The sequence below is a fragment of the Mandrillus leucophaeus genome, unplaced genomic scaffold (assembly GCF_000951045.1).
Source record: "Mandrillus leucophaeus isolate KB7577 unplaced genomic scaffold, Mleu.le_1.0 Scaffold1167, whole genome shotgun sequence".
Classification (NCBI taxonomy): Eukaryota; Metazoa; Chordata; class Mammalia; order Primates; family Cercopithecidae; genus Mandrillus; species Mandrillus leucophaeus.
Genome location: NW_012099954.1, coordinates 413,890 through 437,369, shown reverse-complemented (window position 1 = coordinate 437,369; position 23,480 = coordinate 413,890). Strand labels below are relative to the sequence as shown.

At 39.0% G+C, this 23,480-nt stretch overlaps 1 protein-coding gene across 1 annotated transcript in view; it reads right to left on the bottom strand.

Annotated features, from left to right (window-relative positions):
* Positions 1–15,215, bottom strand: part of TMEM117 (transmembrane protein 117) — a 104,126-nt gene extending 88,911 nt beyond the window's left edge. The window contains exon 1 of the mRNA XM_011999561.1: positions 14,910–15,215. Coding sequence (XP_011854951.1) covers positions 14,910–15,186 — 277 coding nt within the window. The 5' untranslated portion in view covers positions 15,187–15,215. The remainder of the gene's footprint in view (positions 1–14,909) is intronic.
* Between the last annotated feature and the right edge of the window lie 8,265 nt (positions 15,216–23,480).

Here is a 23,480-nt window from a genome sequence, read left to right as displayed (position 1 = left end):
AATAATAAAAAGAAACTCAATGACATTAACACCTTCATAGCTTAATATCAGTGAGCATAGATCTGCTTTTTCTTAAAGTCTCTTCTAGTGCCACAAATAACCAACAGAACCATACATTTGTTTCTTTCAGCAAACTTGGAGAATAAAGTAAGATGATCTAATGATAATTTAAGTTGCCAATTTTAGAAATAGATTGTTATGCCTTATGTTCAGTATATGATGGGAAAGGACTCAGGGAACAGAACTCTTTAAAATGATGTTATTTAGAAGAAAAGTGTATTTGCACTATCAGTCTTCCTCACATATTCTCTTCCTTCCTCCCCTCCATTTCATTCTCATTGCCACCACTTCTAAATCAAGCCTTGATCACTTGAGGTCAGGTACATCCCAGCAACTGTGGCATACCTCCCTGCCTCAAGGCCAACTAAGCCCACATGCATTTTCCTACAATACTATTTTGATCTTGTCATCCTTGTGATCAAAAACTTTTTCTTCTTTGACTTCATATATATTCTGTTTTTTTCCCACAATAAGTTTATGCAACTTTTTAAATTTACAAATCAAGAAGGGAGGGATATGCTCCATGGCTTCCTATCATTTTCAGAATGAATTTTAAGCTCCCAAATCTGGAATTCCAGAACCTCCACAATTTGCACTGAAGCTTCTCTTTCCTGCTGCCAGTCTACCCAAAACTACTGATCCAGGAACACTGGCCTGTTCACGTTTTACACTGCAACCATTTTGCCCTTTCCTTCCCCACAACTTTGTGCTTGCCATTTCTCCAGCTTGGAAGGCCCTCCTCCCTCCGACAGAATTCCACTGGAGTTGCATGGTAAAGCTCAGGTTCAGACACAGGAAATGCAGAAAGTGATCAAACACAGAGACGTCTTTGGGATAGTCACCATTGTTAGAGGTGCTCAAAGATTGGCTAGAAATGTAACAAGGAAGCTCTCACCAATTCCATTCACTCTGAGATTCTATGATTCCCACAAACTCCTATTTCACTAGGAAGCTTTATTTGATTATTTATCTTGGGTATGACTTCTAGACCTCTTCAAAAGAGACTGTCCCTCCCACTCACACTGCAGTGTTAGCAATTATCATATTTGATAATTTTCCCTCCTAAAAGGCAGAGGCTCATGGCACCTGGTGCTTTCCCTTGCAAATGATAGATATTCAACACATTTCTCAATGATGATGTTGAAAAACAGCACAGTTCAAACAGGAATAAATTGGAAAGGACATAAAAAGCACTCTTCCCTGGGATACTAAAGAGTAAGTTCCAACTCACTCTCTCAGGTTTGTGTGTATTTGCTGGTTACTCTTAGCTAGTCTGTCCATTTCAATGGCCACATCCTCAAGGACACACAAAGTATCATAACAAGCATGGAGTAGCCTAAGAATATCTGGATTTCACTCCTCTAAAATTAAAGGGAAAAAGTATAGTCCAGCCAAGAATGTTAGGTTACTGATGGCCACAAGGACAGGAAGCACTGTACTGAGTTTCTCCAGGATCCACAGCAATGATAGACTTTGTCCTAAAACTACAGAACTTCTTGTGGGGGCAACTAAATGACTTTCTTTAACTAAAAGAGAGAGCTGGTCAAGCAGGAGGCGGTGCCAGAAAAAGATGCCAGAACACAGGCAATGCAGAGCAAAACTGTAGGGAATGGCCTAGCACAATCCGGTCTTAAGGCAGACAAGGCACACCAGCTGCCAATTCGCCATCTGGGATGCCTGAAAAGGCGCCTGTCTGGGAATCAGGAGGCTTCAGTTTATGTTCCAATTTTACTGCTGGCTACTGTTATGACCTTGGAGGCAGGCAGATCAACCCTGTACATTTCTATTTAGCCATCAACAATAACTCTGGGTCACAGCCAAGATAGGAATACAGATTAAAAACAATAGGACTGCTTGGACCACCTGTGATACTCAAAATCAGATATACAGTGTCAAGGCCACCACTGTAAAACAACTAAAGCCTGTCTTTGGAGAAGCCCCTTATTCCAGTCTGACCCTCTGCATATCCCTAAATCTTCTAACAGCTTTTCTTTGACCCCACTTCTATCCAGAACCCTGAACAGCAACATAGTTACCATATCAGCACATTGGCCTACTTCCTCCCACCTGCCACCACTTATTTATCCTTTGGGTACAGATCTCTCAAGGATGGGATTGTCAACATCCTTGTTAGTTCATCACACCTCTCAAGTAGCATAATATTTTAAACCCGGTGAAAATATCTTCAAGAAATGATTCTAGTTGTAGGAACTAGTAAAAGATAAAAGGAAACAAATCAGGGGAAAATTCTGGCAGCATCCTCTCAAATCACACTACTCACCCAGCCAGGACTGATTACCCGATTACTTGAAAAATAAGCAAACTAAGACCTCTACCAACATGGTTTTAAATGAATCAAGTAATCAAGCACTTTTCATTTTCAATTTTACCGTATGTTATTTAGCCAGCTGTCAAATTCCACCCTGGCTGGTTACATCTCACTAAGAGTGAAGTGGTTTCCCTCTGCACCATGTATGTACGAGTCTGCCTTCTCTAATTCCATGTGACAGCCCCCTTTGTGAGAAACTTCTACCATTACCTCCCATAGGTGGGAAATAAGAAAAGGACATGGAGGCAATGATTGGACCTGGTAAGAAAAGAGTCCCTTGGCCCCTGAATTACTCATTTGTATCAAGTACAATAAAAAAAAGAAAAGAAAAGAAAAAAAAAAAGTACCTAGAAAGCTACCCTGGTTCGTAATTGCTTAATTATAATGCTCTAACCTAAGTTAAAGTCCTTGAGGTATCCTTTTACAGTGTTTGTATCCTCTATCCTAGGGGAACTAGAGCAGCCAGATGATTCTATCACACTGAAAGCTGCAGCTCATTGCCCTTTAGCGCTAATGGATGTGCAACTGACTGCACTGCAAACTAATGAAAGCACCTAATAAGCAGGTGTAGGAGGAAATGGCCATGTACTTGGGACTTCCAGCCTCACCTTCCTTCACTGCTGTAGGAGAGAGAACATAACAGGAACATAAAGTAACAAGATTAGCTTTTTGAAAAGGGCTACAAAGTTCAGTAGCTGAAACACACCAAATCTCCTTCTGAAGAAGGGCCTTCCTGGGGATTTTTTAAAACATCGAATATCAATAATTTTCCAGTTTACGTTTCCTAATCTATCTCACGTCTTTTTAAGGAACTGCTTTTTTATTTTATTTTTTTATGAGTGTTCATAGCAGTTTTATTTGTAATATAAAAAACTGGAATAAAAATAGAAATGTCTATCAACAGATATTATGGGTAAACAAATTTTGACATATTCACACAATACCAGTCAGAAACAAAAAGGAATGAAGTATTGATACATAAAACAGGAATGAATTTCAAAATTATGCTGAATGAAAGCCAGACAAAAAAGAGTATATACTGTTATGTTTTCATTTATATAAAATTCTAGACAATGCAAACTAATTTATAGTTGACAGGAGTGGTTTGGAGAGGGAGGAGGAGGATTGTGATGGGATATGAGGGACTGTTTCATAGTGATAGACATGAGGAACTGCTTTTTTAAATTCCTTATGCCAGAAGGTCACTCCAAACTTTGAAATAACATTTTTCTCTAACTTAAATTCTGTTGGTCACTTTGGGCTCTAAAATTACTTACTCTGTGAAAAAGGACTGGTTGTTGACAATTCAAGCACCTAGAAGAAGTATTATTCCAGCACTCAGCGCAGACTGGTTGAGAATGAAGATGGTGACACAACATTAAATATTTGTCATGAGTATCAAATATAACATTTTGAGGGGGGCAAAGCTTAAAACTATAGATATTCTAAATGGCATTTGGCTATATAGACAGTGTCTGTTCATATAATTTCCCCAAAAAGTCCTTAGCACTCTGATAATACAATTCTTAAAATAATCAGTTGTTGACATTTGCCCTGAGTAGTCATAAATACAGTTTTAATATACTCTCAACGACCATGATAACTTGTTGGTTATTTATACTATTCAGTTATTCAGATCTCAAACTAACACAAAGGAAGTCAAACCATACCCATATCATTGTATTAAAATAATAGTTTTTTATTCCTAAATATCTAATTATTCATGTTTTGATATTCCTGTATCACCATGACTACCCTGACTATGCTTTTCAGAATCTTTGAATCTTTTCTATTTTGAAATGATAAAATCATATGTGCAGTTCAACATACCAAAAAAAAAATTCAAACTAAGCTTAAAGCTAAGAAAATAGAAGACAAATAGGCATTTCACTTTATTAAATTCATTATGACAAAATATTGTTGAGTTACTTGGTATTGTATGGGAGACATCCTTTTTGTTACAGTAAAATGAAATACACAAACTAGAATTTGTCTTCTCAAATCTCTGGATATATTGAGAATGCTTTGGTCCCCAGACTTCCTGCTTCAAACTAAAACAGACATAGGTACATAGAAAATAGCAAACCCCTTAATGATTTGCATAATATAAACATAAGAAAAGTACATCTTCAGCAAGTATTCATCTATTGTAGCCGTTTAGTTATGAAATTATTCTCTTTTTTTAACTACAGCATTTTAAAAAATCATGATTTTTATGCAGCTGGCTATCTTGGGGTAAGCAAAGATGTATATATTTCATATATCAGGGAGGCTTATCAGGGAGGCTGAGGTAGGAGAATCACTTGAACCTGGTAGGCAGAGGTTGCGGTGAGCCAAGATCACACCATTGCACTCCAGCCTGAGCAACAAGAGTGAAACTCCATTTCAAAAAAAAAAAAAAAAAGAAAAAAAGAAACGCTTATCATAGTCAAGTACAGGTCCATAATTCAGTTTCCACAATTCCGAGATCCAAGAGACTCTGATTTTTGTAACTGATTTATTCACAAAACCTGACCAAACCTGAATCCATTTAGTAGCAAAACCTAACTTGAACTTACTTGAGTCTGTCTATGGTCTTTATTTATCCAACTTAATGTAAATATGTATACATATATACAGAAATATTAGTATGTCTGATGATGGGGTATTTAGCAGGGTGACCTTAAATAAAGGCAAATGCTCTAAATTCTGAAACACATCTGGCCTCAGGGTTTTGGATAAGAAGTGGTAGGCCTGGGCCCGGAGCGGTGGCTCACATCTGTAATCCCAGCACTTTGGGACGCCGAGGCGGGTGGATCACCTGAGGTCAGGAGTTGGAGACCAGCCTGGCCAACATAGTGAAACCCCATCTCTACTGAAAATACAAAAATTAGTCAGGTGTGGTGGCACACGCCTGTAATCCCAGCTACTCAGGAGGCTGAGGCAGGAGAATCGCTTGAACCCGAGAGGTGGAGGTTACAGTGAGCTGAGATCGTGCCACTGCATTCCAGCCTGGTGACAGAGCGAGGTTCAGAAAAAATAAATAAATAAATAAATAATAAAATAGTCTGCCTGCACTAGCTTAATAACACACACCTTTGCTGTTCTGTGAACTGTTCAAGGTAAATGGGCCATCACTTACGTGCTCATGACCTACAGCCATCACTTCCTTAACTCATTATCATCTTCTCTAACCGGATTCTCCTATGGACTTTTTTTTTTTTTTTCCAGTAGGATAATCAGTCCTCCAGTCTCCCAGCCTAATCTTCCTAGTTACCTTTCATTTCACTCTCACTCTTGCTTACTCATATCCCATCAGTTGTGGAAGTTTCACATGGCCTCACGTACCCCCATCTGCTTGCCTTTGCTCCACCCCTTATCCACCCCTTATTTTAGACTGGTCTGAACAAACTTAAGCCAGAATTATTGCAGGCAGCCCATAAAATACCTTCTTACTTCCTTTTTACTCCCTGAATCTCTCCTTTTCCAATTCCCCTTAAATTCTGCTTCAAGATTAATCTTGTCACCATCTCACACATTATTCAAATATTTTCCTTGACTTAAAGACCATAATGGAAGAGATAAAGTCTAAAGATAGAAGACTGGCATTTAAAGACCAAAGAATTTTGGCCCAACCTACCTTTTCACTGCAACACCTCTTTCCTAACATAAATTGTTCTCAGTCAAAATGAGCACGAATTCTTCAGCTTTTCCCCCAACTCCAAAAAACAGCTGAGTTGTCTCCATCTTCGCTCACACTATCTACCCCAGGACCTGAAATCTGTAATGAACACCTTTCATCATATCTGACTATTTTAATCCCACTCACACTTGAGACTCAATTTAGGTCCCACATGGGCAACAAAGCTTTCTTTCCCTGTCCTGGCCCGCTATGATCCTCTCTCCTAAATTCCCACAGCACTCACAGTCCATACTATTCATTTGATACTCGACACACATTTTCTTGTATCATCACAGTATTTGATTTTTGATGCATATGTATCCTGTCTTTTTAACCAGATTTTAAATTCCTTGAAATCAGAGACTATATCTTATATTTTATGTATGAACAAATAAGTACCTTTCTATATCTTACAATAAAAAGGCAATACTGGGCCGGGTGTGGTGGCTCACGCCTGTAATCCTAGCACTTTGGGAGGCCAAGATGGGCAGATCACGAGGTCAGTAGATTTGAGACCATCCTGGCCAATATGGTGATACCCTGTCTCTACTATAAATACAAAAACTAGCTGGGCATGGTAGCAGGCGCCTGTAATCCCAGCTACTCGGGAGGCTGAGGCAGGAGAACAGCTTGAACCTGGGAAGCAGAGGTTGCAGTGAGCCAAGATCGTGCCACTGGACTCCAGTCTGGCAACAGAGTAAGACACTTTAAAAAAAAAAAAAAAAAAAAAAAAAGGCAACACCAGCAAAGACAACATGTAAAGGATGAAGAAACATTAATTACTTAATCAAATGTATTGAATGCTACTGTGCCAGACATTGTTTTAGGCACTGAAGATTAAAAGGTAAGCAAGATCAACATAATCTCTCACTCACCAGATTCAGGTATGGGTATAGCTGTGAAATCATACATTAATGAAACAATTTTACAAGCAAATACATGTTTGGAAAAGGAACTATGCAGTATTAACAGGCTTCGAATCGTTTTCAGATGCTACACCTACCACCTCATTCTGAGGTGGCCTGCCTTCCAACCACTCCAGTTCCAGCTAAGTAATACCTTCAATGAATACAAAGAACATCATTCTTCTTGAGAGACTGACAGCTCCTTATGGTGGAGGTCATCTGACAATGTGTTAAAAGGGCAGCGTTAAAAAGAAAATGGCAACTAATAAATGATCTCTGCACATGTTGGAAAACAAAAGTAAAAGAGAGAAGACAAATAACAGGAAAGGAGTTTGTCTGAGAAATACATTATTACAGTCTTGATGTTCTAAAATCCATCCTCAGATAAAGCTATTCAATCAAAGTAACTTGAACCCTTATCACTTTGCCCTTCATAGAAATGTTTTCATGAAATAAAGCATCACAGACTTGCTTTCATGATTAAATTCTTTTGTTTGTTTTTGAGATGGACTCTCACTCCGTGCCAGGCTGGAGTGCAATGGCACAATCTCGGCTCACTGCAACCTCTGCCTCCTGGGTTCAAGCGATTCTCCTGCCTCAGCCTCCCAAGTAGCTGGGACTACGGGTGTGCGCCACCATGCCCAGCTAATTTTTGTATTCTTAGTAGGGACAGAGTTTCACCATGTTGGCCAGAATGGTCTTGATCTCTTCACCTCATAATCCACCCATCTCAGCCTCCCAAAAGTGCTGGGATTACAGGCGTGAGCCACCGTGCCCAGCTGATTAAATGTTATACTCCACACTTTGATGAACGTTTGCTTTAAGACACAAGAATATGAAATCCATTTCTGCATTTGCCACTTCACCATTCAACATCTCCAAGCACAAGACAAAAGAAAAGCTTTACCAAAATTTATGACAAGGAAGTTCTACAACTAGGTGCAAAGAAAAATACCTCTGTGGAGCTTACAATTTTCATCACTGCTGATAACCACAGTGATGTAGTTTCCCCTTGTGCCCAGCTCTGAGGAAGCTCAAAATCAAGTAAGGTTTTGAAATTCATGAAATCAAAACAAATTTGTTTCTGCCTTTTCTGTGGTCCTGATTTTCTACTTCTACTGTATTATGCATATATGTTGTAAATAATTTAAATTCCTTTTTGCAATAAAAATTATTTATTGAATAAGCTCAAGAAATTAAATTCTCCTTGTAGATAGGTCCTAATTGTCAGCATAATAATTTTGGATGTCTCTATTCATGGATATCTCTAAAGTATAATCCCCCAAAAAGCTAGGATGCATTATTAAAACACATTAAAAAAAAAAAAAAACTAGAATCATCCAAGCAAATGAAAGAGAGAGGTACTGGAAGAGTATAAACTGACATTCCAATGGAACCTAACTTTTATAAATCCTCATATAATACCTAAAGATTCTGTTTTAAACTAAAAAAAATTCTAAACTTATCAATTCTGATTTCAGAATTGCTCCTGAATTATGTTACTACCTAAAGAGTAACAAAAACCTAATATTTATGTCTCACAGAAAAATTAAATTTATAACCAACGAAGTATATTAAATCATGTGCTCACAGAATAATTTGCTCTTTCTCACACATCCCTTAAATTGGGAATACTTATTGTTCTTCTGGAATCTACTAAGAAGAGACTTCCTATAACAAAATAAATGAAGGAAGACTTACAAGTTGATTAAAAGAAAGGGATAGTGGCATTCTATATAATATTTGTATTTGGCATTTTATTAGAGAATTATATAAAAAAGCTGTTGAGTTGATTTCAAGAAATGATTCTGATCATTTTTGTAAGCCATTCCAATATTTCTGTAACAAAAATTTCTGTGCTTGTCATTAGCAATCCCACCCCTTCCAACATACATACAACATCATCCTCATCATCATCATCACCTATCAGAAGCTTGCATGTACAAATTGTTAAATATGTCCTTTTAAAAATGAATTATGAATAAATGCTAATTATTTGAGAACCAGGGCAGAAACATTTGTCATATACCAAGCCAATAAGAACATCTATGTTTGCATTAAATTTTTAATTCTTTTCCATATCATTGCATGGCTGTGACTCTTTGGTACAGGTAGTCAGAAGTGGGAGCTGAAGAGAAGACAACTGAAGTCTTACAGGAGGGAGTCAGAGAAAGTGCCACAGAGGAGATAATGCTGGAACTGAGATTTGAAGGAAAATGGAAAACTAGCCAAGGTGACAAAGCAGAGAGGAGCATAATGGGCATGGAAGAGTACATAGGCAAAAAACACTGGGACATGAGATAACATGGCAAGTTTGAGAACCAGCAAATATTTCCCTGCAATATGTGGAATGTGAAAAATCAGGTTTGGAGTGAGGAAGGAGTAGATCATAAACAGCTTCGAGTATCAATCAAAGGAGTTTAGATTTTATTCTGTTGGTGGTTCTGCAGGTCACAGTAACTCCATCTTAAATGCTAATCCATCATGTTGACTTCTGATCAACCCTAGTTCTGGGAAGGCCTCTAAGATTTTTACTTACCATGAATCCTTCCCTTAAGCAAATTCTCTGTGGTGTATAAGCCTTGGGTCTGGAGAATAACAGGGCAAGGATACGTCACCTCACAGGTACTGAGATATGGCTTCTGTCAATAAGTCCCTATTAAATGTTGTTTCCTGTGAAAATGGATATGCCAGCCTCTTTCTTCAGCCTCTCAGCTTCCTCAGTCTTCGGGGATAGGTTTGCAAACACCTACTCACCACAAAAGAGTGACAGAAGCCATTTAGCAATATGGAAAAAATAATTCCACTAGCAAAATCCATAATGAACAAGAGGAGCAGATAACCATTAGGAGGAAATGATTAATAGTTCATGAAGTAAGGAAGAATCAATTGCCATGAGCAGAGACAGAAGAAGAAGACAAGTTCAAAGTTTATTATGAAATTTGATCAGAGAATGAGAGGGGACAAGTTTGGAGTTCATCAGGAAATTAAATCAAGAGTCCTCACCATTTACAGAAGGTTATGATTCCTTTTCTAATATTCCATAAAATTTCATAGGTTTTTTAGTAAGAGAAAAAGGAGAAGGAAATTGCCAAATAGAAGAAATCAAGCTGAATACATCATATAATCTTTCCTACTGTAAGTAAAAAAAAAAAAAAAAAAAAAAAATACAACTCACTTCCATTATTTTAAAATAATTTGTACTCAATAAACCACTTGAAATCAAAAGTGCTTTTTCAGGGCTGATTACTTATATCACCAGGAGAATTAAAATGTAAGCCATAACTGAAATGTGATTTTAGTATAAGAGATAAAAGTTTGCAACAGAATAATTTAACAAAATGTAGTGATTACAAAACCAAATGTCCTGTTTATAATTCACACCATTAGTTTAATGGTGTGATTCTCAATCTTCAATACAGGCAGATGACTTTTCTCCAAACTAGGTATTTTGGTCTAAATTTGCCTTAGCTTCCTACACTGAGAAAATTTTCTCGAATGGAATCCAAACACATCCAGCCATTGCTTGTAACAGGTATCTATTGTTTTGTCTCCCCAGCACTCTCTATCCATTTTTGGAAAATGACCCACTTCCATTCACTATCCACCCTTATCCTCTTCTATCCATATAATTACTATGCAGGACATGATGCTTGTTTAATGTTTGGTGGATGATCCAACTAACATTGAGTTCCTAAATATTCTCTGTGTCAATGACCCATCTCTCCACTCTACTTTAGGACTCACTCTCTAAAGACCACACCCTACTTGGGAATCACTACTGAAGAATGGTTTACTTCTGTTACAACATGTCATGTGACCACACCCACCAATTCTTTCCTTTTTCTTACTCCCATCTCACCTGTTGAGCCTCATCCAAATCTTCAGGCCCCTGCTCACTCCTCCCAGACTGTTATGGGAAGTCAGGGACCCTGAACAGAGGAACCGGTTGGAGCCGTGGCAGAGGAACATAAATTGTTTTTCATCTTAATACGGACATTTATCATTTCTCAAATAATACTTTTATAATTTCTTATATTGTTTTTCATCTTAATATGGACATTTATCATTTCTCAAATAATACTTTTATAATTTCTTATGCCTGTCTTTACTTTAATCTCTTAATCCTGTTATCTTTGTAAGCTGAGGATATACGTCACCTCAGGACCACTGTGATAATTGTGTTAACTGCACAAATTGATTGTAAAACATGTGTGTTTGAACAATATGAAGTCAGTGCACCTTGAAAAAGAACAGAATAATAGCGATTTTTATGGAACAAGGGAAGACAATCATAAGGTCTGACTGCCTGCAGGGTTGGCAAAAAGAGCCATATTTTCTTCTTGCAGAGAGTCTATAAATGGATGTGCAAGTAAGAAACATATCGCTCAATTATTTTCCTAGCAAGGAATATTAATATTAATACCCTGGGAAAATAATGCGTTCCCGGGGGAAGGTCTATAAATGGACGCTCTGGGAATGTCTGTCTTGTGCAGTTGAAATAAGGACTGAGATAAACCCTGGTCTCCTGCAGAACCCTCAGGCTTACTAAGGTTGGGAAAACTCAACCCTGGTAAATTTGTGGTCAGACCAGTTCTCTGCTCTTGAACCCTGTTTTCTGTTAAGATGTTTATCAAGACAATGCACTGCTGAACATAGACCCTTATCAGTGGTTCTGTTTTTGCCCTTTGCCCTGTGATCTTTATTGGACCTTTATCAGTGGTTCTGCTTTTGCCCTTTGCCATGTGATCTTTGTTAGGCCCTTATCAGTGGTTCTGCTTTTCGTTCTTTGAAGCACGCAATCTTTGTACCTACTATCTGTTCTTACAACCCCTCCCCTTTTGAAACCCTTAATAAAAACTTGCTGGTCTGAGACTCAGGTGGGCATCACAGTCCTACCAATATGTGATGTCACCCCTGGCATCCCAACTGTAAAATTCCTCTCTTTATACTGTCTCTCTATTTCTCAGCAGGCCAACACTTATGGAAAATAGAAAGAATCTACTTTAAAATGTTGGGGGCGGGTTCCCCCAGTACCAGACCATCATCTCCCTCACCTGTTTTCCACGTCCAACCACAATCCCCTATCAGTCAAATGAATAATGCTTTTCCTGTAACTCTCCATTTATTTTCCATCCTTTGTTTCCAATACAGCAAGCCTGATCAGTCTCCACCCAGATGAATCACGTTCAAATTCTCTTCTGGATGACTGAACTCTCAAAAAGAACACTGCTCAACAATCCAGACTGGTATCATTCAAATTTATAGTGGCTAACAACCCTCATGATAATCAGCAACCCTTTCATTTGTTCTGAGTCAGTTCACTTCCCAACTCCCTAGGGCCACTGTTCCAAACCTTAACCACTTCCTTAAACCGCTTGCATCATCAAGCCCCTCCATCTTTATCGTCAGATCTTCTTTTTCACAGTAAAACAGAGGTTAGCAGATTAAAGAGATATCAGGTTATCAGCTTTAATAGACAGAAGAATATTCACCTTCCTGTTCCTCCACCTCAAACATACCTAATGGAGTACCAATCTTTATCTCACTCATGCCTATATTTGAGAAACCAGGGTCTCTCCTCTTTTCCTCTCCAAGCCACCATTTCTACCTGTGTCTTAAGTCTGAGACCACAGAAACCTTCAGAAATGTTGTCTTTCTTCTATATCTTTTTACCTCCACTTTAGCTCCTTCTCCCACGAATATAAGCAGGTCAATTAATCTTATCCCCCAAATAAAACTATCTGCCCCACCAACAACAACAAAATGTTCCCTTGGCCCTTCTTCCATTTTTAGCACTTCTCCATTTCTTTCTTCTAGTTTCTCACCAAATGTCTAGAAACTATGTGCATCTATACATATGTGTGCCTTTTATACATATAAGCACAGACAATAAATATAAAATATGCGCATTTTATATATTTATACAATAGAAACATGGCAATAGTGTAAGGAATACACAGAGAAAAAAATATATATAATACTATGTGTATGTGTGTGTATGGATATTTATTTATTTATTCCTTAAAACATTGCCATGGTTTTTAATCCAACCTCTAGACCAAAAATACCTTCAGTAAGTCACCTATTTATCTTATCACTGCTAAGTCCAAAGCTCTATCTAAATTTTCTTCCTAATTGACCCAACTACAGCATTCAAAACTACTTTATTTTCCCCCATTGCATACAGAGTGTACATTTATTTGTTTAGTCTTTCTCTCTCCTGTAGGAACTAAGTTTTTATGAGGGCAAAGACCTTGCCGGCTTGATTCACTGTCTAGAATTGTGTCTGGCATGTTATAAGCGATGAACATTTATTGAATAAATATCACCTACCTCTAGGCAAAAATCGGTTAGTTCAGAGGTGGGAACCACACCCTGAGACAACTTCACACTCTCCACTGAGAGTTTAAACTTGAGACTAGGAAAGTCAACTCAGTCTCTTTAGGTAATAAAAATTCACCTTCAGTGTAAAAGGAGAATAAAGCAGATAATATAGAGAAAGTGAGACAAATAGCATCCTAACAGATTTCAAGCCCTTGGTTTCATTTATCCCAATGTCCCAATGTCCCTGTCACTTCATTCTATCCTTGGTCTCTGAAATATCCTAACATCCTTATAGTAAGTTACCTTTTTAACTTAAACTAATTTAGTCTCTTCTTCTGTCATTATCAAGAGATTCCTTACTAATATACTATTCTTTGGTTGGATAGGTTCAAAAATAAACATCCTAAAGCCAATGTTCAAAAAAAAAAAGAGAGAGTAAAAGTTTACAGTTCCAACTCCCTGAATGAACAATATGTGTAAAATATATTTAACGAAAATGTGGTGTGATATGGAGTCATTTTCTTTATGATTTATAAACTCTCTGCCACACTTAGGTACTATTTACGGGGGGGGAAGCTATTTTCTTGTTCATATCTTCTCTAAAAAAGATTACGTATATATCACCATGGAATACTATGTAGTCATAAAAAAGGATGAGTTTATGTCCTTCACAGGGACATGGATGCAGCTGGAAACGATCATTCTGAGAAAACTATCACAAGGACAGAAAACCAAACACCATATGTTCTCACTCAAAGGTGGGAACTGAACAATGAGAACACTCGGACATATGGCGGGGAACATCACACCCCAGGGCCTGTTATGGGGTTGGGGACAGGGAGATGGACAGCATTAGGAGAAATACCTAATGTAAATGTTGAGTCAATGGGTGCAGCAAACCAACATGGCACATGTATACCTATATAACAAATTTGCACGTTGTGCACCTGTATCCTAGAACTTAAAAGTATAATTTAAAAAAATTTAAAATTTTTAAACAAGTTTTCAAAAAAAAAGATTATGTATATATTCATTTTATTCCTAATGCTTTCTTTTTTTCTTTTTTGAGATGGAGTCTCGCTCTGTCACCCAGGCTGCAGTGCAGTGGTGCAATCTTGGCTCACTGCAACCTACGCCTCCCACGTTCAAGCGATCCTCCTACCTCAGCCTCTCAAGTAGCTTGGATTACAAACATGCACCACCACACTGGGCTAATTTTTGTATTTTTAGTAGAGATGAGGTTTCACCATGTTGCCCAGGCTGATCTCGAACTTCTGACCTCAAGTGATCCGCCCACCTCGGCCACCCAAATTGGTGGGATTACCAGCGTGAGCCACCACACCTCCCCGAATGCTATTTTTTTGAAATGAAGTTTGGTACTAATTTTACCTCATGCTAATTTTCCTTAGACAGTAGGAAAAGTAAACCATTAACAGAGAGTAGTTGAAAAGTAAACCATTAACCGAGAGTAGTTGAAGAACCCAGTTACAACCACGCATAACAACTTTAAGGCAGGAGGACAAACTAAAATGTCTCCTACATTGGCATTTAGAAACAGTAAAGTTGTATCTTGAAAATATAAATTAAATAATGAGCAATACCACATTTCATGGGTCATGGTACTTACCAAACAAACGCTGATGGAACAGAAATTTGCCAGCTACTAGTCCTGTGAGAATGGCAAGTAGCCATAGAAGCACCTTCAAAATCCTCCAGCCAACTCCTCTAGGGTATTTATTTGTAACAAATGAAAAACAGTTTCCAACAACAATAACATTGGCTTCTGTTTGGCTATGAGAAACCGGGTCCTCCGCAAATATTAAGAAGTTAAAGAAGACCACCAAGTAAGCCACAATCATGCGAGACCAGGGATGCTGGAAATAATAACGAAAGTCTTTACCCATTCTTCAAAACTCCCAGTTCGTAGTTTACCTGTATAAGAAAAGATAGATAGGGTTAGAGCAGGAAAACAAGTAGTCTCTTCCCTCTTTTTATCAGTTCAGGTTTATAACAGTTCCATAAAAAGGTATTTGGAAAAGATGATACCTGTTCCTACTTATGGCTCCAAGACAAGTCTGAGAATGAGGAAAGCAAATATTGCCCCTTCCCTAACACCTAATCATACCTCTGATCATTTGGAGACTTGGGAAAGAAAAACAATGGAAGAGTAAGGGGAGACGAGGGGATGTGAGAGGGCAGAACACTGTCCAAAATTGGGATGGTGACCAAGATGACATGTAGAGGTCCTCCCAGGGGGAAACGCAGAGGTGGCACAACCACGGCTCATTGCAGCCTCCACCTCCTGGGCTCAAGCGATCCTCCCACGTCAGCCTCTCCAGTAGCTGTGACCACACGCATGTGCCACCACACCTGGTTAACTTTTGTATTTTCTGTAGAGACAGGGTTTCGCCATGTTGGTCTTGAACTTCCGGGCTCAAATGATCTGCCCACCTAAAGTTCCCAAAGTGCTGGGACTACAGGTGTGAGCCACCATACTTGGCCTCCTGTTTTTGATTATTACAAAATCAAAACGATATAGAGGTAAAATGAGCATATATTAATGAAAGTTAAACAATATTCTCTCCTCTGTCCAAATCCCTCTCCTCAGAGTTATGACTGCTTACGAATTTGCTGTAATTACTTTCAGATCTTCTTCTAAACACTGACAAATGTATATACATGAATAAACTTTTATTAAAATGTTCACAGTCTAGTTATCAAATAATTTCAATAGAGAGTAAGTTCCATAAAATAGCTAAGTCTACGGAAGAGTAGTAGCCCACAGAAAGGACTGGGCAATCCTTTGCATTGGATGAATGAGAAGAGGAAGATTTCACAAAAGATATTCAAAAGTTTAAGGTTGGAGGATTAGCATAATTTTTTTTTAGTGAAGAAGGGACGGATAGAAGGCAAGCCACTCTAGGCAGTGGCTACGGCACATCCAAAGGCACAGGGCGCTGCAAAATATGTAATATGCCTACAGTAGTGGGTCCTAACCTGAATATGTGCACTGGAAGTACATAGCCATCTTAAAATGAAAATGTTCAGGCCCACCTCCAAAGTCTTGCTCAGCTCCTCCCTCTTCCCTCTTTGGGAACCAGCCTGCCCATAAAGAACACAAGCTGTAACTTCCACATGAAGAGATCTGTCTGGGTCCACCAGGGCTTGTAAGGGGATGATTATGTCTATGTAGTTCTGGTGTTTGGTGTTCGTGAGCCCATTTGGCTCTCAGACTAAACTGTGTCTGTTTTTCAGCAACAACACTGATTAAATCTTAGATATCAAAAATAATACAGACAAAAATTTGACTGCCATCTGCCAGTTCATTTTTCTTCTCTCCCAATTTGTTTAGAATTCAGAAAGCGAAGAGGGAGAAGAGGGTCATTTACAAAGTCTACGGCAGTTTCCATGCCAGGCTCTGTGCTGGATGTCTGCATGTATCATTGTGTCATTTTTGTCATAACAACCCCCTGAAATACTGTTATTATCATTCCTGCCACTTCATTTTACAGGGTGGAAATTGGGGCTGACACAGATTTTCTAACTTGCCCAAAGTCACCTAGCAGGAGAGCTCTGATCTGAGCCTCTGAGGCCGACCCCAGGTGCTGATCACCATTCTCTGCAGACAGCCAGATCAACTCCTTGCACTTTCCTTGCCTAGAGAACAGGCCTAGGTCCCAGTCCCAGGGATGCCATCCCTTGAATGTCTTCTGGAGACATGTTCTCCTCCAAACACAAATATAATAACTCTGTAATATCTACTTCTAATGCATAAAAAAAATTTGTGTGTGTGTGGGCATGTGTGTGTGAGAGAGAGAAAGAATCCTTTATAAACTCTGAACACTTGGTGGGGGAGTATCCATTGATAAATACTCTCACTTTATACATGACTGAAATCATAAAGACCATGCCACAAGCCTGAAGTAAGTCAATGGAAGATCTGAGAGCCTCCAAGGCTCCCAAGTCCCAGTCCAATATTCTGGGCTGATGAATGCCAATTCAACCCACAATCTTAGTTAATGAGGACTTGTCATGACTATTTTACAAAAGCAATATAAACATGCAAAAGGATTGGCAATAGAATTCAGCCAAGCAAACAGTCACTGTGCCTTGGATTCATAAGCCTTCTAAGCAATTTTAAGTCGCTTGTTATCTCTGTGAACACTCTGAAATCTATCCCCAGGGGCTGTAGCTTGGATCGCCTAGGAATGGTGACTATCTCAAGAGTCTTGTTTTTGTTTTTGTATTTTTCAATATGAGGCTCATCACCTGCTATAGCAGCAGAAACTTAAACGTGTGACTCTCACACCAAAGACAGCAGAGCAAGTAGTGAAGAACAAAAATGAACTTTTATGCATTCTCATGCTATTTAATGTGTAAGAATGCCAGAATAGGTTGGTTTTCAACTCAATTTCACACAATACTTTTGGAAGTGTCCAAAGACCACCATTACAAGAAAAATTCATCACTGGTCACCAGTGAGTCATAAAAAAGAAATAGTTCCCATATGCCCATCAGAACTAGAAAGGAGTATTATTTAAGAAGCTGTTATTACAGGTTGCTGTCACTGCTTTTGCCAGTGAAGAATTCTACCACCACCTCCCCTCCCATCATGAACACACACAATTAAGGCAGTAGGAGTTAGAAATACTACTGAAATACCGTCATTGTCATTCCTATCACTTCATTTTACAGAGAGGAAATTGAGGCTCACATGGACTTTGTAACTGGTCCAAAGTCACCTCTCAGAAGAGCTGTGATCTGAGCCTCTGAGGCTGACTCCAGGGCCTTATCACCATTTCCTGCAGACAGCCAGATCAACTCCAATACATACACTCTTGATTCTTTTTTTAAATACATGCATTTTGGAGGCTAGCACATACTTATTTTCTTGTTTTTAACTTGAGAATATTGCTTCGTGGGCTGTGTGATGTCCACATGCTCAAGTTAAATTAGAACATTCAAAAAATTTCAGAGACAGCTGTTTCTCTCCAGCATTTATATTATTTAGGGAAAGAGAACTATAGCATTGACCAATACTCCTGCACTAGTACATGATTTTATTTAATTACCGCGGTAATGCCATGAATGCTACTATCACTGCCACATTACAGGAAAGAAAACAAAGGCTCAGAGCAGTTGCTGCCTGTTTAAAATACATAGATACATAGCAAGTGGAAACATCAGGGTTTGAATCCAGACCTACACCTAGCCCTGAATCTTTCTAATATACCACAAAGCTGGAAGTGTTTCTTCCAGTAAGGTATTTCCCATCACGGTTACAGCTTATTCTGTATTTCCACTAACAGTTTCAACTAGCAGAACAAAATAGGACCCCATTATTGATCATTTAAGCTGGCTGGAATTTATTCTTGCCTCATAATTCTGAAGTTGAAGTGATATCTTCTAGAGGGTCCCAAATTTCAAACCCTTACATAATAATTTGAATTAAACCTCTGCTTATCCTCACTTCATGACTTCGTACATAGGCTGCAAATGTTTGCCTAGTCATCTCAGCCCTACTTTCTTGTTCCTTAGGTACCCCAACATTATCCAGAGAACCAAAGCTGTTTTCACCTCTGTAGTGCACATAAAACATCTTTACAATCAGTATGATCATTTGATGTATCTACTGTTAATTTAAATGCAGGCTTGAGGCTGTTCAAATGGACTATGTTATATAGGGCACATAGTCTGCAAAACCTTTCCATTTTTAAATTCATTTCTATAACCACAGATGATAATGAGCTTTTATCTTAGCTTCTGGCTCATTATAGTGAAATTATCTGTGTATGTGTTTGCCTCCCTCACTTGATCATAAGCTCCTCAGAGAAGTGGCTGTTTACTGCCAGGGCACAGCACAATACTGGGCTCATATTGGGTGATCAGTAGGTATCTATTGGATGAGCTGAGTGGTACACTCACAAAGAGAAGCTCTCTCATTATTTAGGTGAGATGAGAAGAGGGTGGAGCAATCTGCCATTCAACTTCCGCTAAGGCAAACAAAGCGAAGAGGAGCAGTGGAGACCAAGGACTACATTGATGACCTGGCCAGTAACAATACTAATGCACCCCCACTCAACTCCCTCTCATTTCAGCACAAGGTGTTAAATTAATATTTCTAAGGCTAACATTTATTGAGCACATACTATATACCAGACACTATGCTGATGAGCTTTACTAGCATCTCTTAAATTTCATAGCAAACCAATGAAGAAAATATTATTGTCCCCATTTCACAAATATTGAAACTGAGACTTAGAGTTCAGTACCTTGTAAAAAAATAACAAAATTAATTTATATCAGAGCCACAATTTAAACCCAAGCCACCTGGCTTCAACACTCCATGCAATGCCTCCCACACACAAGGACACAAATTCTAAAATCTTACCCTTTACATTAGTTGAAAGTTTCTGATAATAAAGCCATCTGATATAAAAAAGAAAAATTCACAGTACTTCTATTTTGTGCAGAGGCACAGAAGAAACTGCCTGGGACTGATGTAGAGATGTATCAGTAGTTGTGTGTGGCTAGAACACTGGGTGCTTGGCATTATCCTGTGAGAGTTAAGGATAATTTGGAGCCAATCCAACAAAGATTATCCAAAAGTGTTGGTCCGTATTTTACTGAAAATAGAGAATTATCAAAGGTTTCAGAGCAGAAGAGACAATCATGCATATAAAAGTGATGATGTACAGATTTGTTAACTCCGTAACAACATTTATTCATTCATTTGTTCAATATTTACCACTTGCCTATTTTTTGCCAGGCACAGGCCTATGTGCTAGGGTAACTAACAACAAAGACCTGTTGCTTGCATCTGATAGTTTCTTTGAGGGAAACAGATATTAAACAAATAAAAATTAAACACAGTATTCAAGAAAGTTCACAGAGAAAATTAAAGCAAGGAAAAGTTAACAGGGAGTGTCAGGTGTGAGGGAAGTTGAAGATCTCATTATAAGGTGACATCAGAAGACAGGCACAAAAGAAGGAAGAGAAGTCAGCAGCTATCTGGGGAAAGTGTGATCCAGATAGAGGGAACAAAAGTTGGAAAGGCTATTGTTGGGTGCAGGTTTAGAGCAAATTAAGGATCTTCAAGGAGGGCAGTATGACTGGATGGGGAGCAGGTGCAGGGGAGTATGAAAGAGCAGGTGCAGGGGAGTATGAAGGAGGTAGCATCTGATCATGAGCAGGCCTTGAAGCCCTCCTATGTGGGCTTTCACCCTGAGTGGGATAGGAAGCAGAAGAGGGACACAATCTGACTTATATGTCAGAAGGGCCTGTCTGTTTCCTGATTGAAAATATTTTGTAAGAAAGGAGGGCAAGGAACAGAAGCAGGGAAACTACTGAGGAAGCCGTTGCCAAAGAGATGCAGCAACTTGGACCAAGCAGAGAGAAATTAAGGCAGTTTAAACAACTCTGGTTCTGGACACATCAAAAATAACTACTAAGATTTACTAATACACTGGATGTAGACGTGATCTAGGCAAAATCCAGAATGGAGCTACCATTTCCTAAGATGGAAAATGCATTTCCTGAGATGAAGAGGGTTGCAGTAGATGTAGACAGCACTTGTAATTAACACTTTTTAGTGCTTTTAGGGGTTGGGCTCTTGGAAAGCACTTTCCACATATTTTCTCAATTATTCCTGATACCAGCCATTTGGATTTACCAGTGAAGCAACAGAAATTCAGAGAGGTTATGATCTGTTCAGGATCATAAAGCTACCAGCTGACAGAAACAGGTACGACTACCTCTATATAACCCCAAAGTTATTACTCTTAGTTACCATTGTGTGAAGTATAAAATACAGAATAAAATTTCAATGGGAACGAAGTAAGAGTTAAGTACTAAGTGATGACTTGCACCTAGTAGGCCTTCAATACATATTTGCTGATGGATGAATAAATGAATAAACAGATGTATGGATAACAGAAAACAGACCAGCCTGGGTGAGGGGAAAAAAAAAAAAAAAACTAGAAGACTCCATTCCAGAGAGAGTACAGTCTGGATAATACATATCCAAATCTGCAAAAGGAGAAATGGCAGAAAGGTGAAAAACCAAATATATAGAATGTCCTCAAAGAGCTACAAACTTTCGAAAACAATCTCAGGTGGCACAACATCATTTCTGTTTTTGTCTATTGGTGGTATGGGGATGTGGGGGTGGGGAGAGGCAGAGCCCACAAGGAGTATGAAAAGTCTTATACTTACTTTCCAACCTATCTGGTCTCACACACACATATGTACACACGCACACAGACCAGTCCTGAGGTAATGACAGGTCTTAGTATATTATCTTCAATTGTTAGATAAAAAGGCAAGAAAAGATTATATATACCATTTTACATAATGCAAGTGCCTAATACAGGTTTTAAAAAAACACACAAATAGCAATAATAACAGAAATAAAGTTAGAACTTCTTACTTTTAGTCTAATACAAAAGACCACGGGGCTTTTAAATAAACAGCAACCTTTTAAGTCAATCAATAAAACCACTATAAGTGGTTCTGATAGATTCCAGGATAGTATTTGTGGTACCTTAGCTAATTTAGAGGTTTATATCTATAAACCACTTCCTAGATTTTCTCTTCACATTGTTTCAACCTTTAAGTGATTTTTCTTCCCTTGTTCCTATCCTGCAGTCCTTGGGTAAACAAATTGCTTAATCAATGCAAGTTTTTAAAACAGCAACTCCAAAAGCAAAATAGGTCTACTGGTCCTCTGAACAGAGACAACTTTCCATTGAAATGGCAAAATACTTACGAGCCCTAGCACATTATAAAGTTAAAAAATAATCACTACTATATCCTTTAAAAATGTTTAGACCTCCTTTTCAGTGATTTGTTTGTAATAAAGAATTGCCAGCTGGGCGCAGTGGCTCACACCTGTAATCACCGCATTTGGGGAGGCCAAGGCGGGCGGATTACGAGGTCAGGAGTTCGAGACCAGGCTGACCAACATGGTGAAACCCCATCTCTACTAAAAATACAAATATTAGCCAGGCGTGGTGGCGTGCGCCTGTAATCCCAGCTACTCAGGAGGCTGAGGCAGGAGAATCCCTTGACTTGGGACGGCGAGGTTGCAGTGAGGTGAGATCACCGCACTGCACTCCAGCCTGGGCGACAGAGCCGGACTCCATGAAAGAAAGAAAAAGAAAGAGAAGAAATTGCCATGGCCATATTCCAAACATAATGCCAAAGGAAAAAAAATTTAATTAATTAAATAGAATTCATGTAAAAAGTGTTTTTAAAGGCAGCTTAAAGAAGCATGGATAAAACTGACAAGAGCCAGTTTGTCATCACAGGGATGAGAGGGAGGGAGGAATAGGAGGGATAAATGCCTGAGACAAAATGTCAAAATCCATAATTACTTTTAAACTACGAAGACTGGGGGGATAAAAGAAAGTATATCCATGGTCAAATGTCAATACTTCACAACAAAAAAAATGAGGTTTACAGGGATTCAACTACTTTTATATTCAATAAATTGGAAGACCTCGTTTCTGAAGCCAAAACAAAAACCCTGTAGCTTCCTAGAAGTCTTTCCTTGGATTTCAGACCATACATCATTTATAATTAGGGGGCAATACATATCCTTACATTCAACATACTTTTCCTCATTTTTTTTTCCTTTTCGGTTCCTGATAAGCATGTGATGTTTACTCCCCTCTCTCTCTCACACACACACCCACACACACACACACACTTCATTGTTTCACAGACGGTAGAATACACTTGTGGGCCTGTGGCATTTTCAAAAATAGGAATAAAAAAATAGTTTTATTTAGTCACGATGAAGTTAGCAAACACCCAAACACCCAAGTCTTTGGTTTTTTTTTCCCCAAGAACAACACCTACGAACGGCAACCTGTTAATTTAATCAAGAAAAATAGGGCTTTTACTCAGTCCCTAGGCTAGGAATCGCTGAAGCAAGGAAAGTTCAAGGTCTGCTCTCCCACCGTATCTCTGCACCCTGGAGCCGGGAGTTTGAGGGCTCCCACCAACAGCGTTTCGCCCGGGAGTCTCCACTGCCCTTAGCCAGAGGGCTGGCGCGTCCCCCTCCTTCCTTGACACTTCACCCTGCCTCTTTGGCTGCCATCCCCAGGAAGGCAGGAGCACAGGCGCCGGGGAATTCGGGGGCCGGGCCAGGGTTCCGCGGCTGCTTCCGCACTCGCGGGCAGAGACAAGGAGGCAG